Source organism: Ptychodera flava, chromosome 1, assembly GCF_041260155.1.
Source record: "Ptychodera flava strain L36383 chromosome 1, AS_Pfla_20210202, whole genome shotgun sequence".
Taxonomy (NCBI): domain Eukaryota; kingdom Metazoa; phylum Hemichordata; class Enteropneusta; family Ptychoderidae; genus Ptychodera; species Ptychodera flava.
This window is the reverse complement of record NC_091928.1, coordinates 9,937,603-9,956,320: the sequence shown is the minus strand read 5'-3', so window position 1 is coordinate 9,956,320 and position 18,718 is coordinate 9,937,603. Positions and strand designations below refer to the sequence as shown.

Below are 18,718 nucleotides of genomic sequence, written 5' to 3'. Positions count from 1 at the left end.
TTATCTGTGTCAGCTACACAGATATAGGTAGAACGCGCCTCGGGACAGATATCGGGCTCTCAACATTCTACAATTCTTTTCTGACATACCACTTGTTGGGGTTCATGGTGTGCTACTCTTGTCGCCGGTGTTCAAAAAAATATAGACCCCCCTGCATTTTTCGCGAAAAAATGATGACCCCCCTTTGTCAGACGAAAAATTTTGATGACCCCCCCCGCTGAAAAATAACCAAAACCCATATGTCAAATTTACCCGCACGGTTTGGATTTGAACTCCGGTACGCGGCGCACTTTATTCGTGTAGCAGAGATGCCAGTGCACAAACTTCTCAGCCACATCCATGCAAACTTCTGTTAATTAGGACGACTGTAAGGCAATTTTGAACTTCATTTCCAAAGACAACTTATGTCCATGGACATTGTATAAAGTAAACTTTATTGGAGTGGTTCGCCAAAGGCAGCCCTCCGGTTAAGAGGGTCATGGGCCATTACGTAAAGTCAACTTTATTCTAGTGGGCAACCAAAGGTGGCCCGCTGGTAAAAAGAGGGTCGATCATGGCCATTGCACGAAGTAAACTTTACTGAACAGGGCCGCTGAAGGCGTCCGGCCGTTAAGATGGTCATGGGGTATTACAATAAAGTCAATTTATTGTAGTGGGCTGCCGCAGGCGGCCCGCCGGTAAAGAGGGTCGATCATGGCCATTGCATGAAGTAAACCTAATTGGAGTGGGCCGTCAAAGGCGTCTGCCCGTTAAGAGGGTCATGGGTGATACATAAAGTATATTTATTGTAGTGGGCCGCCGAAGGTAAAGAGGGTCGATCATGGCCATGGCATAAAAGTGTAGGTATTTATTGTAGGTATTATGTTTTTGAAAATGTGGTGACCCCCCTTTCCTACCAGTGAAAAAGTGATGACCCCCCTTCGCGGATTCCAAAATTATGATGACCCCCCTGGATTTTGCCGCCCCCCCCGGCCGTAAAAACTGAACGGTCCCTAAGTCCAGTTCGGATGCCTATACTTTCCCCACTATTGGGCAACGCTTTCGAAATTTGGTTGGCGCAAAGTTGAGAACAAGCGTCTATCAGCAATAAAGTATAGATGTGACGTACATAAAAAGCACGAGAAATTTTATATTGCTATTGCATCAATTTCATTTCCCGGCCGGCCCAAAACTTTCACAAAAGACCCGGGAGGGAAGGTCATAAAATACCTTGCATTTCAAGCACCTTGTGTAATTTGCTGATCCCTGCCTGTTTTAAAAGGTTGCGATAGATAAATAAATAAATACCTGGATTCTAAAAAGTTAGACACAACGTTTGATTTCAAGACAAACTTTAATTTGACATTTACCTTTTTAAAAGACATGGAAGGATAAATGCCGACCCAATCGTCGGAACTGCGCCTGTGCGAGTTTCTTGTTTACAAACAATGTATTTCGTGCACGATATCAAGATGCACCTCATCATCAGAGCTGCAACATTTAAATTATACGATGATAGATTATGACAGACATGTTTTAACTGTCGTTAATCACCATTGTGCCTTGGATACATTGTTGCCATGGGTCGTATGGGTCCCATACGACCTTTGAGCGCAGTTCCGACGACTATATCCCTTTAACCTTTAATACACAAGCAAAAGGTGCGCTTTTTACTTTAAGGATGTACGAGCGGTAAAAATAAAAGTAATTTCATTTCTCTAAATTGTCGATTTTTGGATTCTCCTTTGTAAGTATTATCCACCGCGCTCGTTTGTGAGATACATGACCATGAATTTTGCTATTTATGAGAAAAAATGCTGAATCAGCATTTTTTTCACCAATGCATTTTCTATGGACGAAATAATTCAATGCTGTTTATCTCAAAATTTAGCGCGGTGACCATATCATTTTATTTGATCACTATTATTTATTTCTCTAGACTTAGCTTTGTGCAAATTTTCATGAAAATGACAATAGTAGAAATTGATTTTCCAGCAAATTTCAATGTAATCCTATGGGAAGTGACAAATTCCACGCGCGCGTACCGCTCGTACAGCTAGAAGGAGAATCGAGAAGTGAGCCCTCATCTGCTCATATAGAATTTGTTTCCCGCCACGCATGCGCACATTGCCTCCGGCACCGCCATCTTATCGATCGGAACAGTGCCAGGAAAGCTGCAGTGAGCCTAACCCATCTCATACGGAACCAGTTATATTCGGCAAAGATGGCTCACAATTATGTTGTGACCGCTCACAAACCCACTGCAGTCAATGCATGTGTCACCGGTAAGTGCAAAAAAATTAGAGCATCGTTGTGAGTTTAGCGTCCAATCGATCCGTCCAACTTGGATAAGGTAGGGTAGCACACCATGGAGTCCATGTGATGTGATTACAGTCGACGCTGCTGCACTGCATTCACGAAGAAATTTGTCCTTATGGTTGTGTTTAGACGTTGTACAGAAGAAGACGCGCTTCTGCAGTCTTTTGTTGTAGTTTCACTTCCGACCAACGAATCTGCAGTGTAATGGCATTGCGCAATGATGACAATTCAAACCTAGACTGTGCAATCCGATTCCATCAAAGTCAGAATCAGCTTCCGTTTTGTAATATCCGATCGCGAAAAGCATGTATGGAACAAACTAATATCGGCCACTACGTGTATCATTTCTTAATAGTTTGCATCAGCGAACGGAAAATGAAAGTCTAGAAACTGTTTTTACACTGAAGCTTTTACCGATACAGCAGTCTGCACAATGCCCTGTGCATGTTGTTGAATTGTTATGCTCATATTGTCCTCGAGACATTTAGTGACCTCTGACCCCTGTATTTGATGATCTCCGGCCAAACATGGAGGGACAGTGGGTCATGCAAACTACTGTTTATCGTAAATTTAACGTATTTGATTCAGAATTATAGAGAAATCACGTCCAAAATTGCCATCATTTTACGTACTGATGGATAAGTTTTTAGACATGTATTGGTATATCCTGAGAGACACTCGAGTCTCTGTCAAACAGTTTGGACCAAAATCTGTCATTGCATAACTCTCTCAAATTTATGGCCTCTATACTCTATTTTAGATTCTCTCATAAATTTAATTCAACCTTTTATTAGTGACTTATCTTGTATTGTCAGGAAAATGAATATTAAAATGTGAGCAATTCAAGGCAAAGAAGAGTGTTCTGATTTTTAACGCCATGGAGGATTCCTAACTAACACAGGATAAAAACTTATGACGTTGAGAAATAATTACGAGTGAAAGATAAAAAAAGTTTCTGTGAAGGTAAAATGTGATTTGGCCACTAACCTACCAGGCTGGTGTGCCCATTCCCCATCATTCTTCCAAGTTGGTAAAAAAGCAATATTGGTCAAGACGTAAACCTATTTTCACATGTGTGGCAGGCCTCATTTACAAGATGTATAGACATTTAACTGAATTTCACTGACTTGGCAGAAAATTCACCCCTGAATAGCACCCTGAAAATATCCACTGACGTGGCAGAATTAAACTTACCGGTACTTCTGAACAAAACAGAATAACTTCTCCCTCATGAGCTTACAGTGCAATTCAGAGTTTACAGTTTTTGCACAAACGTAAAATTCATTTTTCCCCAGGTCATTTCACCTCCTCAACGGACTTGAACTTGATCATTGCAAAGAACACCAGACTGGAGATCTATGTGGTCACACCGGAGGGCCTTCGACCTATCAAGGAGATAGGAATGTATGGACGCATTGCAGTCATGGAGTTGTTCAGACCGCCAGTAAGTAGTAGCACACCATGAAAGTTCTTCATTTGTGGTAATATGACTTGCAGAGTTTTGTACGGTAACGGTTTTGTAATATTCTACCGCTGTAAAATCAGTGAAGAGGTTATGTTATTTGTTCTGTGTGTTTCTCGTCATGATGCAATGTTCATATTATGTTCACAATGTAGGTGGGCATGATTTGTTCACAGTGAAGAAAAAAATGGATGGAGTTTGAGCCCATAGTTTTGTCCTTTTCAGGGTTATCAGTTGAATCCAAACCTGAACCTGAACCAGAGGCTAGTCTGAAATGGAGTGAATAATTCACTTGTTCCATTTTCCTGAACTGTTGTACTGCAAGGTTCATCTTTTGTAATCGGGTCATGTAACACTTTCACCCCTGTTTCCCTATCTATAGGTCCAATTATGCCATTCAGAACAAAGAGTTTGTACCAAATTGTGGTGGTGCAAGGGTTAACCATATTCCTGCCAGATAGTATAACTTCCCCATCTGCCAAATCAGTTTGAAGCAGTGTTTAGCCAAAATCACACATATTTTCACCCACTACTTTGGTACGTTAAATAGCAGCTTTAGTCAGTAAAAATCATGTTCTCAGAATCTGTGTTTTCAGATGCCTTCAACTGTTCAATTTTTTTTGTTAAAATGCAATGTAGGGGATATTTTAAGCTGAATTAGTTTAAACTACTAGCTTGACCTGATGATGACCTACATTTGTATGAACTTGGTAGGGTTTAACCCTTTGAACCCGGCTCAGACAAAAGTGTTTGCATGATGTCATAGGTCACCAGTGGGTCAGGTTGAATTAACAGATCGCAAAAACATACAAAAATAAGGTTTTCATTGATTTGGCTTGCCAAGAGTTTTAAATATGACTCATATGGTTTGAAAATCATGGTGGCTCTCTATAATGGTTAAAATAGTCACAGTATAATAATATAAGGAAGTGTTTTAGAATCTATTTTTACAACATGAAGACGAAGCTTGTACCTTCATCGTGTGTCAGGAAAGTGAAGGTGTTGTGTTTCTGTAAATTCTGTCTTTACTGAAATGTTTGATGCAATGTGTTCATGAAGAGAGTACAGCTGATTGCAGTATAGAACTATGTATTGTGTTGACATTGTTGCTGTTGATAAGTTATGACAAATTTGTCTTTTTTGTGCTAATGCAGCAGATCACGATGATTTAATTTTTCCATGTTTTCAAATATTTCATGAAAAGGAAGAATTATATCATTCCGAGACTCATGATTTCCGAAGTTTGTGACAAAAATTTTGTCAATCATTTTTTTGTGTAATTATTTAAATTTTACATCATTTGACATCAGCTCTGTTTACATTTCTTTCTTTGCCAGGGTGAGAGTAAAGATTTGCTGTTTATCTTGACACAACGATACAACGCTTGCATTCTGGAATACAAACAAGATGGCGACAACATTGAAATTATCACCAAAGCACACGGAAGTGTCCAGGTGAGTTATCTGAAACTACATGAGTATGAGATATACACCGTCCGGACAGTTCCGATTTATCAGTAGGGTTAGGGTTTTGAAAGGTTCAGAGCAGACTGTTGCACATTTGCTACACTGTGTTGTCCTTTTCTGCCTTGATTTTAAGCATAGCTAGCCTAGCTCTGTGATTGTGAAACAAGGAATGGTAACAGCCCGTGGTTTTGCAAAGTGTGTGCTTTGAAACTGTCTTAGCTAAACCGTCTAGGGCAAATCAGTGTAAATCCGAGAAATACTGTAAGCTGGGTATTGTACTGGAGGGCTGTAAGAAGTCTAGGGTCAGGGTATGTGTCCAGTGTGTGAATATTCAGGGACCGAATAACTCACCAAGTAAAATTCCGGGATATTTAAGATAAGGATATGGGCATCAAAGTTTTGTCTATCATACTATACATATTCTTTCATTTGTTCAGCCTTTGAAAAAATGAATTTTGCTGGTTGGAAACTATCCATTCAGTGTTTCAGTGTTTCATATCTTTCATGCTATCTTTCTCTATCAAACACAGGATCGCATCGGTCGTCCATCTGAAACTGGTATTATCGGAATTATTGATCCAGAGTGTAGAGTTATTGGACTGAGATTGTACGATGGATTATTTAAAGTGATTCCTCTGGACAGAGACAACAAAGAATTGAAGGCTTTTAATATCAGGTAGTCTTCGTATTTGTTTGAAATGTAAATACAAATTACAAGGATTTTATTCAGCTGTTACTCCTGACAAAATTCCCAATCTAATTCAACTTTCTGTCGCTGCTGTACATACGAGTCGATGATTTATGCTTGGACGATGGAGACACTTGCACACGAAGGCACCACCAAGTCTTTACTGGAAATGTACAGCGGCTTGGAAGGTTGCATCTGATTAAGAGATTGTCATTATTTACAGCAACTTAAGGAGTCTAAAACTAGGTCTGTTCTCTACCTGTTTAGCTGTGTGGAAAAAATTCAATAAAATGATGAGTTTAGACCAACCAATTGGCTTCAAGCTTCTGAGATATTGCACATTAGCCCAATCTTTACAGTGACACATACACCCCTTTCCCCATATATGGAAATATGCAAATCTGGGCCACTGAGAAATGATAATTAGGTAACACAAGAATGTTTTGTCTTATTGATTATGGTCTTGTGATATCAGTGAACTTAATGATAATTTAGTATATTTACATTTGATTGCAGACTTGAGGAACTCCATGTAATTGATGTCAAATTTGTACACGGCTGTCAAGTTCCAACCATCGCATTTGTACATCAGGTAGAGTAACAAAGCACTCAAAGGGTTCTGTAATTTGTTTTTGTTTCGTCGATAATTTGCATGAAATTGCATTTGAACAGTTTTGTGCGCCATATTTTCTCTATGTGAACTTTCAAGATGGAAAAACATATTACAAACCATCTTGTTCTAACGTGGCTGTAATAAAGTTGAGTTGAATCAGAATTAGAATTTGACAGTTAGGTACCTTGCTGTTAACACTCCAATCAGATTTACATTCAGAGCAGATTGGGATTCTCTGATTGATACGAATATGAAAATGTGCTGAAACTTCAAAAGGCCCCCTTTTTCCTGCATATTCTAGGACCCTCAAGGAAGACATCTGAAAACCTATGAAATATCACTCAGAGACAAAGAGTTCACCAAAGGACCGTGGAAGCAAGATAATGTTGAGACAGAAGCCAGCATGGTTATTGCTGTACCACAGCCATTTGGCGGTGTCCTCATCATCGGCCAGGAATCCATCACATATCATAAAGGTGACAACTATGTACCAGTGGCACCACCCATGATCAAGGTAAGTTGTCAAGGAAACAGAAGGACAGTGCTAATGCCTGTGTTACTGGCACAATTAATCCTGTAATGTCAGTCCTTGGAACATGATTTTTTTTAAAAACCACCAAAGGCATTGTGGGTAATTTTTTGACCCATATGCATAAATGCATTGTGAAGTGTATCCAGTGAATTGACCTCTAGTATCTCTAAAGAGACTGGATTTTATAACTTTATTCCTACCACATGGTCAACAATAGATTTTATTTGTCATTTCTACCTGTGTCAAATGTAAGTTAACCAAGAATCAAAGAGAATTATATTCACTCTTTTTACAAAGAAATGTTCACGATAATCTGCAATCAGATTTTATGTAGAGCGCATGATACGAAGTACATGACATATACATGAGTATGCTCTGATAATAAAAATCATTATCATAATATTTGCATACTTACACCGTACTAGTTCATATACTTTGCATGAATTCATGCTTTTATCACTCTTCACGCATGGGATGTCAGATTTCAGGATCACAGAATATGTGAATAAAGATTAAATTGATTGCTATCGCTCAGGGATCAGGCCAACATTCACTGTTCCACCAATTGAAATGAACAAACACAATGAGCATGTTTCACAGATGATAACAGCTCCGCTCACCATTGTCTCTGTTTAATTGTATTGACAGCAAAGTGCCATAGTGTGTCATGGCCGTGTGGACTCCAACGGATGTCGTTACTTACTGGGCGACATGGCAGGGAGACTGTTCATGCTTCTCCTGGAGAAAGAAGAAATGATGGATGGAAGTGTCAATGTCAAGGACCTCAAGGTTGAACTTCTTGGAGAGGTCAGTGTCATGGTTTGCTGTCCTGTGGTCTGGTTTCTATGGAGACTTGTTTGTTGCTAGGTAGAGTAATTTTGATCTGCCCTGTAGAGTTTTGCAACATATTGTGAAACTGTAAATGGGCTAACAGCTAGCTGTAACAATTTGATGATTTTTCTGTGATTTATCTTTGGTATGCAGTACTGTTGAAATGAGTTATACTATGCACTGTATTGACATAATCCTTTTCTCAAATTACAGACAGCCATTGCAGAGTGTCTGACATATCTTGACAACGGTGTGGTCTACGTTGGTTCCAGACTCGGAGATTCACAGCTAGTCAAGGTAATGAATTCATAAGGATGCCATGACCCCAAAAGCCCTTCAAATTTCCTATGTGTACTGTAGTCACTCTAATACATTGCTGGAAAAGGTGTATAAAGTTAGTCAATTTGCGTACACATAGGTCATGTTTAGTATCAGTCACAACCTACATCAAGCTTAAAGCTACTACGGTGAGTTGTGATAATGGCAATGAAGCTGCTTTTATCCATCTCATTGTTTTTGAGTGATGATGGGATGTTGAGCTGATTGCCAGAAAATTCAAAGTTGATGAAGCATGTTGTGACTTTTAATCTGAGCTGTGTCTGTAGAAATTTTGTGTTTTCATGTATCAGTCCATTGTTTTTTTTTTTAATCATCGATATGATCCAACAATTTCTTTTGTGCGGAGTGGGAGAAAATTATTATGGATATATTTTGCCAGAGTTCTTTCTTCTGTATTTGGATGTCGTACAAGTGATTTTCGAATCCTGGGAACATTTGAGCAGTTTTCTAATATGACAGCTTTGGTTTACCAATTCCAAGGGAAACCCTGGTAAACTTTGCCACCCTTTACAAGAATACTGTCCACCAATTAGCGAAAAAACTTCTATAGAAGCAGGTTGTCCATTCACCTCTATCAGATAAAATCCAGTGTCTTGCATAGCAGTCATTCATAAATGGCAAGTACACCGTTCAATAACATAAAGATGGTAAACAAAGCACCAGCTGATTTGCTGATTTTCTCTCACATGTCACTACAGCTGAATGTGGATCCCAATGAACACGGTTCCTACGTGCAAGTGATGGAGACGTTTACAAATCTAGGACCGATCGTTGATATGGTGGTTGTAGATTTGGAGAGGCAAGGGCAGGGACAGGTAAGTCTTGTTTCTTCCAGTCTCTGATTGGTCAGATCAGTGCACGATCATCATGTCAACGGTCTGACCTCCCAAACGTTTGGCAACCAACAAATTTATATTGTCCTTTCGTGTATTTGAGTGCAAATCCTGCCATTTGCAAAAGTTGAAAAGTTTCACTGAGATTTATGTGCAGATTCTGTGTCAAAAGATTTCACAAGTTATAATACACCCAGTTTGGTTAATCTCCATGGAAGGTTTTAATTATTTTGAAGTTTTGTTGTGTAATTGACTTTCTCAAATATTCTGTTGCCTTAAATATTTGCTGTTTCCTGTATCACAATCGCCTTGTAGCTGGTAACGTGCTCTGGTGCATATAAAGAAGGATCACTGAGAATCATCCGCAATGGAATCGGTATCCATGAACATGCCAGTATTGATCTGCCTGGTATAAAAGGTGAGTAATCCAGCATTATTTCAAAAAAATTTCAGCATTATGAAATTTGAAAGTGGCAAAAAACCAGCCCTCTTTGTCAAATGTTTTGTCAATGTTTTGAAATTTTATCACCCATAGGGTAAAACAAATATGCAGTTGTGCTGGAACAACATCAAATTACTAAATCTTTGCTGGTTCCGAATCCCATGAGGTAACAAGCAGCCATCCTCATACTGAATTACTCAAACCCAGATAAGCTTTATCGCAATTTATCCTCCACATGCATGAAGTGTCTGCAGCTGACTGAATTGGAAAACGATATCGCTGACAAGTTAACAAAGTTGCTCACTAATTACCAAGTAAATTCACTATATAGCTGGCAATACAGCAGGGTAATTTACTGAATATATGTCCAATTTCCAGTCACCATCCCTCTTAGTCCCATAAAAACTGAGAAGTTATTGTTGAAGTGCAAATATTTTGTTTTATATTTTTTTCGTTGAAGAGTATTTTCAGGAATAGACTCCCATATATGGTCATGATGTGATTCGTTTGTCATCTTTGTATTCAGCAAAGATTCTGTTGGAAACACACATATGAATATTTCTTTGCCATGTTACAAGCTCTACCCCATTACTGATACAACTCTGCAATAAATTTCAGGTATCTGGCCTCTACGGGTTGACGTCAACACTGAACTAGATGACACGTTGGTTTTGACTTTTGTCGGTCAGACACGGTGAGTTGTCTTTCACTGCCTTTTATCCTCAATGTCAGTGGGTTATGAGGATTCTTTAACCTGTCAAAACATAGTAGTCGTGTTTAACCTGATCACCCCAATGCCCTGTAAACAGGTCCACAATCACCATTGATAACAATGGATTTGGGCCAAACCATCGTGCTGAAAGGGTTAAAGTGAAGTAGACCTGTGTGTCAAGCATTATGTGCTGTTTTTGTCATATCAGACATGCAAGAGGGTCTTGTTTTGTTTGGTCAGGCAGTAAATACTGCCAGGGTAGCGTCTGTAGAGAGTCCCTCTTTGATACGACATGAAAGTGACATAAGGAAATAGTTGACATGTGACTGAAGTTCCCACATCATCTGTCATTTTCCTAAACCTGAGCAAAAATACATAGACTGAATAGTTATTCAGTCTTAATTATTTCTAGAATTCTTACAGGTTTCGCGTCACAAATTCATGTTATGTACACTGTACGTTTGTGTGACCTTCTTTATCAGTGTGTTGAAGCTGAATGGAGAAGAAGTTGAAGAGACAGAATTACCAGGCTTTGACAGTGATCAGCAGACATTTTACTGTGGTAATGTCAGCTATGGACAGATTGTACAGGTGAGGTTGTTGAAAAATTTGTTAAAAATACAAAGGGTTAATCCAGCAACCCATACATGGAATTTCATGTGTGGTGTATTGGAACAGATGATCTGTCGTACCACCCAAGTACTAGCTGTGTCTGTTTTCTGGAATGGATTGTGATTCACTCCAAATAGTCTCTCTCCTGAGGCTGAAGACTTAGTGAAATATCCCTTGGGAAACAGACCCTCAAATTGACAATGCAATCACATTGAGGAAATCAAAATATTTTTCAGAATATGGGGACTCAGTCTGTGAATGTGTAGACTGCATTGTTTTTGTTTACAAGTGAATTCTTGTCCAGATTAGAATTCAAATGTAAACACTCACTGTGCATTTCACATTTATAAACACTGTGTTGACAGGTTAAATAGTAGGTATTTCAACATGCTTCAGAGAATAGAACAAGAAAACTGCAGTGGACATTAAAAACAACTTGTATATATTGAAAAATTACAGGTACAGCTAAATGTCCTTCACGAAAATTTTGACACTCACTTTTCCCTTTGACACTCATTATTTCTTGAAGAACATGATCTGTCAAGGCAATAATCCTATATAGTCTGACCTTTTTCAGTCAAGAACAGCACATTATTTACCCAGTCAATAAAAACACGTTATTTACCCAGTCAATAAAAACACGTTATTTACCCAGTCAATAATAACACGTTATTTACCCAGTCAATAAAAACACGTTATTTACCCAGTCAATAAAAACACGTTATTTACCCAGTCAATAATAACACGTTATTTAACCAGTCAATAAAAACACGTTATTTACCCAGTCAATAAAAACACGTTATTTACCCGGTCAGTAACAACAAGTTACTTACCCAGTCAATAATAACACGTTATTTAACCAGTCAATAAAAAGACATTAATTACGTAGTCAATAACAACACTTTGTACCCAGTTAATAACAACATTATTTACCAAGTCAATAACAACACATTATTTACCCAGTCAATAACACATTATTGACCCGATATCCTCAGATAACACCGGCATCTGTGAGGTTGGTGAGTGCAGAAACCAAGAGAATGGTGTGGGAATGGAAGCCATCGTCCGGTAAGAACATCAGTGTTGCGTCCTGTAACACCAGACAGATAGTCTGTGCCGTAGGAAGTGAACTCTTCTACCTTGAAATACACGCTGGTGAAGTCACACAAATCAGGTAAATATCAAAGTCTGCTGAATAACGTATTGTCCTCGTAGGATTTGTCAATATCAGGGTGAACAATCAACGAGTTACTGCTATTTGTATTGTCTTTTTTGCTTATCTTATCTGAGACGTTTTTGATTGAGTAAAGTCAGAGGTCCATATGCTTCTGAAAAGTTCTTAAAAGTCCTGGAAAAGTACTTGGAAAATGAGACTGAGTCTTGGAAAGTTGTGGAAAAACAATAAGCCATCCACAATTTTTGAAAATCCAAAAATGATTGGTCATGTTATCATAAAATTTATGGTTGAAATGATATGTTGTAATAATGATACCAGGAGAATGGTATTTTTGACTAAAAGTTCTTCACAATTACTTTAAAAAGTCCCTGAAAGTCTTTTCAAGTTATTTTGGGTGTATGGACCCTTATAGTGCGTAGAGTTACTGAAGGGCAGAACCTCATCATCGCCCCTGTCTGATCATCTCTCTTGACACAGCACGGTAACCATGGACCATGAAGTAGCCTGTCTTGACATCACACCAACTGTAGAGGGCAGCGATATGGCTGACCTGTGTGCTGTGGGTCTGTGGACAGACATCTCTTCAAGAATTCTCAAACTACCCAGTCTGGACCAGATGCATTTAGAAATGCTCGGCGGAGGTAAGCAGACATAGCGACAGATCGAATATTCCAAAAACAAATACTGCATGTTTTCAGATATTTTCTCAGAACTGCAGTGGATCTGTATCTTGTCTGCTGGCTGAAATGTTCTATATTTCCTTCCTGATCAATATTAATGTCTTTTTGCAAGGCACATATTCCCTGTAAAATAAGTCCCCTTGCAAATCACCTTCCTTCTTTGTCAGCTGTGTTCACCAAACTTGATTGGTAAGAAATGAAAAAACTGGATACTCTAAAAAAATATCTTTCAACAAAAAATCTTATATTTTTTTGCTGTTTTGCAAAAATATGTTATTTTTTCAATCACTAAAAAGAGCAGATTTATATTTCTTTTTTTTTTCCCAGTTTAAATGCCTTCTAGTATATCCTATTTATTGTCCTCCTTCCTGTAATATGTTCTGTTGTGCTGCATTGCATTGCGTTTCTCTGATTTTGGACGTTCTGTTGCTTTGAACCTTCAGAGATAATTCCCCGATCCATATTGATGACGGCATTTGAGGGCATTCACTATCTACTCTGTGCTCTCGGAGATGGCTCCTTGTTTTATTTCCAACTTAACACCGAAACAGGTGAGAATTCCTCTTTCCTTGGTACCGAAATATCAAATGTTTTCACCAAATTTTCATGCAAAACAATAGTAGGTCACCACTTGGTTGTGTATATATAGTCTTGACAAAAATTTGACAATAAATGTTTAAAATTCATGTTTTATATATTTTAAAATTTCAGCATCTTTACCTTTGTAAACCCCTTTTATTTTTGTCTTTGCTGAAATGTTTGCTTCATTTTTTAGATGCACTGAACCTTGTGACATTGCATGTATGTGCCAACTTTTGTCGAATTTTAATCATTTGTGTATCAAGTTTTTAATTTGTATAGTTATTTTGATAAGGAGCATGCTTTTGCAGTTAAGTTAAATTTCCATCACAATCTGTTAAAATAACAGTCCCAGCCAAAATTTCTCTGTGTTCACTTGCTGTTTCAGGCTACTTAAGTGACCGCAAAAAAGTAACTCTTGGCACACAGCCAACAGTCTTGAAGACCTTCAAGTCACTGTCCACAGTCAATGTGTTTGCCTGTTCGGACAGACCAACAGTTATTTACTCCAGTAATCACAAGCTGGTCTTCTCCAACGTCAACCTCAAAGAAGTTAACTACATGTGTCCACTGAATGCTGAAGGATATCCAGACAGGTATCTGACTTTTAATAATCAATGATTATCTACCCGTAGCAGATGATAGATCATCACTATAGTAGTTTTGGCCTTGACAATGAAAGGCTTTAACTTTTGCTCAAACTTTTCTCAAGCAAATTTTCAACCATTCTCTTTCAAAATCATGATTAAAGTCGAGGGTCACCGTGCTTATTTTGGTACCAGAGAATCCTGAGTTCCTTGTATCCATTATCCTAGTATCTGCTGTTGTAACTGACAGGTTATCCATAAATGTAACAACAGTCAGAAACCAAGTTAATAAGAAAATGAAAAACAAAGAGATTAGGTTTGAAGTTTTGACTCCTGCTAGCACAAGCATCACATTCCCACAATGCATTTCATGTTTCTATTTGCAGTCTTGCATTAGCCAATGACACCACGCTAACCATCGGTACCATCGACGAAATCCAAAAGCTCCACATTCGCACAATACCGCTAGGAGAATCGCCGCGCCGCATCGCCTACCAGGAACAGACGCAGACCTTTGGTGTGTTGAGTACTCGGGTAGAGTGCAAAGACGGCACAAACACCGTACCCAGCAGGCCAAGCGCCAGCGTCAGTGCACTGAGTACGTCCAACGCCAGCAGCAAAATTGTGCAGAGCAATTCCGGCAAGTACGGAGAAGGGTCATTTGGAGATGAGCTAGAGATGCATAGTTTACTTGTCATAGATCAACACACTTTTGAAGGTGAGTTTTATTACTCACATTTGGTATACCAATGTGAGGTTATCGTATAAGCTGAATTGATTTGCATGTCTGTATATTTGTGGGTATGTGCGGATGTATGTCCGTCACACACAAAGGCTCCCATACTGCCAAAGCTACCGTCTCAGTATTTGGTGTACAGGTAGATGTAGGGGTTGAGATGTGAATTTGTTCAAATGAACACATCAGTGTCAAAAATGTGCAAATGAGGTAAGAAAAAGGGAAATCCTGCAAATGTGCAGGAGTGGTGGCATGTCAATTAAAGACAGGCTAACTCCACTGACTTGACTCATTTCCTGTCATTGTTTATGAACTGTTACATATTAACAGACCTGCTGAAACCATAGACAGAAGAGGGGAGGAAGACCATCAGTAGAGGGGAGGAAGACCGTCTATGGTCAAACTAAGAGGGGGCTAGCTGCCTTTCTGCTATGCATGTTGCTAAAGTTGACATCCAGTACCTAAAGTTTCAGACCTTAATTACTTTTGTCATTCTTGTTTTTCTGGTTTAAATATTTCTTGTTGTTTTTCTGGTTGTACTGTGCAGAAATCATTGTCATAACATCAACGTAGAATTTTCCTGCACTGAACAGATAGAAACAACATTTATTGTTGATCTTTGGTACCCATACTGGTATATACCAATTTTGATCAAATGCGAGCGACACCGTATAATTGCGGTATTTTTTATTTATTTATTTATTTCACTTTATTTCGGACTAAATATGTCCATAGAAATCTCAGTACAGTAATGAATTAAGGTACAGATAAATAGATATCATAATACACACTGAAGAAGTGATTTTAGTGGTGCATTATCATGCAAAAAAAAACGAAACACCACAACCGCTCAATGGAAAAGTGATTTTATCCACATTTTGCGGAGATCAGAAATAAAATAAGGACATATCATGATACTTTTTTGCTTTCATCCCTGTTTCCAATGAATGGTTTCTACCACAGCATTAATAAGACTGGGTGTTTACTGAAGCGTTGTTTATGATACATTCAAAGTTACTTCTTGTGGTACCATCAATAAGTAGGCTTGTCTTGTGACAATTTTACAGAAATACTGTGACACATGCAAAATATCAGTGGTTATCAAAATTAAAAACTTCGACATTTTGAAGTTTCATTTGATTTTCTGCTGGTGTGTTGAAGACGAGCAGTAGAAGTTGTTTTGTTTAGAGTGACCGCAGAATTATATCTGTTATGCCATTGTCACCGGCATATTTCAAAACTTTGTGGTGACCATATTTTCACAAATTGCGTCTTTGGCAAATTCGGTAACAGTGCATCTTTGTGAGGTGCAGTGTGTGTAACTAACACAGATAGTGTGATATTTGATAGTTGTGTGATTATTGAGAAGGGTTATTGACTTTATACAATGCCTAGAAAAATGAGGCTGAGTGACTATATGCAGGCTTGATTTGACTTCATATGCCTGGTCTGTCTGTTCCCCATCTTCCAAGTCAGTAAAAGTCCAAAACTTTCATTTGTTTTCACCTACCTGGCATGAGATGTGATAGCAGATGATGTCAGTATGTTTGCAGTTTCTGTATTTTCAGAGGCCTTCAAACGTTCATGTCTTTGTAATGCACCATATGGGAAATGTTGTGCATCAATGGTTTCAACCAATGTGACCTGATGGTGAAACATGAACTTGGCATGAGACAGGTTATTCTAAAATCTTGTGAAAATTTATAAACTTTATGTCTTTTTGCCGTTGCAGTGCTACATGCACACCAGTTCATGAATAATGAATTTGCTACAAGCCTGGTGTCCTGCAGACTGGGAGATGACCCAAACATCTACTACATTGCCAGCACAGCGTTTGTCTATCCGGAAGAATCAGAGCCAAAAAGTGGAAGGATTATTATATTCCAGTGGCATGAAGGTATGCCTTGCTTGCTGTGTCAGTGGTGTTTTGTATGTGTGTATTTGTGAATTCTTCATTTAACCCAAGCATTGTAGAGGGACATGGTGGCTAAAATTGCAACAACTTAGCTCTTGTGTTGCAGCCAGGAATTTAAAACCAGGGGCCACTGTGTCCCATTGCCATTTATTTTTGGGGACATTTTGCACATTTTAGGGACAACCCGCACCAGTTGTCTATCAAATTTCTTATTATGTAACATTAGTTTCACTGAACAAGATTTAAGCTACCGGAACCACGTCACATATGCGTGAATTTCAGGCAACTGTAAGAGAACGCCACATTAACCCGTCAAGCCATTTAGCAAAATGCCTTGTAAAACAGAGAGTCATTTGGCCAGATAACAAGTAAATTGGCGGTCAACTTCAGTGGTCTGGTACAGCGATTGTAATACAAAAGTCAGCAGGAAGCCCAACTCTGGCCATAAAATTGATACTGATACTACAGGCTGCGTAAACATCGCACAGTGGTACAAACCATTTCTCTCATGGTGTATCTTAGAAAATAAACTGAATCGAATGAAGAATGATTCACGATTGACACCGATTGAGATTGCCCGCTGATTTTAGTGTTTGCAATTGCTGTACCCAACCAGTGAAGTTGATCGCCAATTATTTGTTATCAGGCCAAATGACTCCCTGTCTCACAAGGCATTTTGCTAAATGGCTTGACGGGTTAATGTGGTGTTCTCTGTAAGAGTGTACCATATCTACCGCCAATCAGAGCTCAGTCAGACTACAAGTTTATAAATCAAGTGCAGCTTTATGACTTTTAACACTTTCACCGCGGGAGGGCGCATTCTGCGCCAACGGCCAGACTGCGGGAGGCGCGTAAACGCGCCAAGAACGTACGCGTTTATATGCGTTCGATATACTTTGGCTTTGTTTGATCTACATCATGTTTGTTGACTATTTCCTCAAGCCCAGCGTAATATACGAGGTAGAGGTCAAACCTAAATGAGCATGCGCGCCAAATTTGTAAACAAATGCCGCCATATTCGATCATTTCTCGGCCGTGATTTGTAAGGATCGTGTGATCAGTTGTTGTTGTTCTTTCAGAGGGTATTTAAAAATGGTGGTGCGGGCACACTTTAACACCCACTAAGCCCTTGAGCATTTTTTTCTAGACACTAATAGTGGAATTGTCACTGATCGTGAAACTGAACTCGACGGAGATAGCGGAAGTCAAATTTCAAATTACAACTCTAATACGCGAACTTGAATATGCTCCAAAACCAGTTGAGCAAAGACAGAGATAGCGAGCAAGACAGGAAGGTAGGCAAGCTGAGCATGCTGAGAGAAAAGTGCGACAAAGGCTGACATCACAAACGTTGATGGGGTTTCCTGTGGATTTTGTACGACATTAATCTATCAATGACAATTACACATCAGACTGGCTACCAGTAGGCCTATATAAGCTTATATATAATATAGCTCTCTTTTGAATGTCAGATGATACCTGTTGTTCGAATTTGAACTTGTAATAAATATGCATATTAGTCTCATTTATGTGGAATATGTTTTAGACTGTATATTCCCCCTACTGAATTTTTATTTGATAAAACGTAAGTAGTAATTTTTAAAGTGTTACGCTGAGAAAAATACATTTATATATTGAAATAACAAAAAATGCAACATTTTTTTATGTTTTTTGGTAAAATCCAATATGGCCGCCATGATCACGTGATCTTCAAGTTGTGTCACATGACCTTTTGTGCATTTTTATGATGCTCTGTCATATTGCAATACTCACTGAAAAAATTGTCCCGAATACTGTAAGAATTACAAAGATGTAGGACATGCATGTAAATCAATATTTATAAGGCCATAGTTCCATAGAAAACTACGCACAGGAATGCACGTATAAAAATTAATTACGCAGTGAAAGTGTTAATCACAGCTCTGAAAGTATATACCGGTAGATATAGTAAGCCTCAAAGTATTCATGCAAAACAAGTGTCACCGTCTGTATCAGCTTACTTACAGACTACACCCAACACAGTTGACTCATGAGTGTGCCCGAGGTGACCTGCAGTACACGAGAATGCAGGACAGTGGGTTCTGTTTTAGGGACATTGTCGCAAGGGCACATCCTGGCTGTAACTCTGTTTTTGAACTGCCTTTTGGGACATTTGGATTTAGCCGAATGGGTTTGATTGATGACATCTTTGCTACTAAGGTCCCGTAGGTTGTTAG

General features: G+C 38.8%; 1 protein-coding gene across 1 annotated transcript in view; it reads left to right on the top strand.

The window, feature by feature from the left end:
• Positions 1-2,099: 2,099 nt before the first annotated feature.
• Positions 2,100-18,718, top strand: part of LOC139129706 (DNA damage-binding protein 1-like) — a 29,757-nt gene continuing 13,138 nt past the window's right edge. The window contains exons 1-18 of the mRNA XM_070695383.1: positions 2,100-2,264; positions 3,594-3,742; positions 5,098-5,214; positions 5,757-5,902; positions 6,431-6,506; positions 6,829-7,041; positions 7,708-7,866; positions 8,104-8,187; positions 8,928-9,044; positions 9,378-9,480; positions 10,123-10,198; positions 10,699-10,807; positions 11,824-12,002; positions 12,483-12,646; positions 13,129-13,236; positions 13,653-13,860; positions 14,238-14,569; positions 16,320-16,484. Coding sequence (XP_070551484.1) covers positions 2,204-2,264; positions 3,594-3,742; positions 5,098-5,214; positions 5,757-5,902; positions 6,431-6,506; positions 6,829-7,041; positions 7,708-7,866; positions 8,104-8,187; positions 8,928-9,044; positions 9,378-9,480; positions 10,123-10,198; positions 10,699-10,807; positions 11,824-12,002; positions 12,483-12,646; positions 13,129-13,236; positions 13,653-13,860; positions 14,238-14,569; positions 16,320-16,484 — 2,566 coding nt within the window. The 5' untranslated portion in view covers positions 2,100-2,203. The remainder of the gene's footprint in view (positions 2,265-3,593; positions 3,743-5,097; positions 5,215-5,756; positions 5,903-6,430; positions 6,507-6,828; positions 7,042-7,707; positions 7,867-8,103; positions 8,188-8,927; positions 9,045-9,377; positions 9,481-10,122; positions 10,199-10,698; positions 10,808-11,823; positions 12,003-12,482; positions 12,647-13,128; positions 13,237-13,652; positions 13,861-14,237; positions 14,570-16,319; positions 16,485-18,718) is intronic.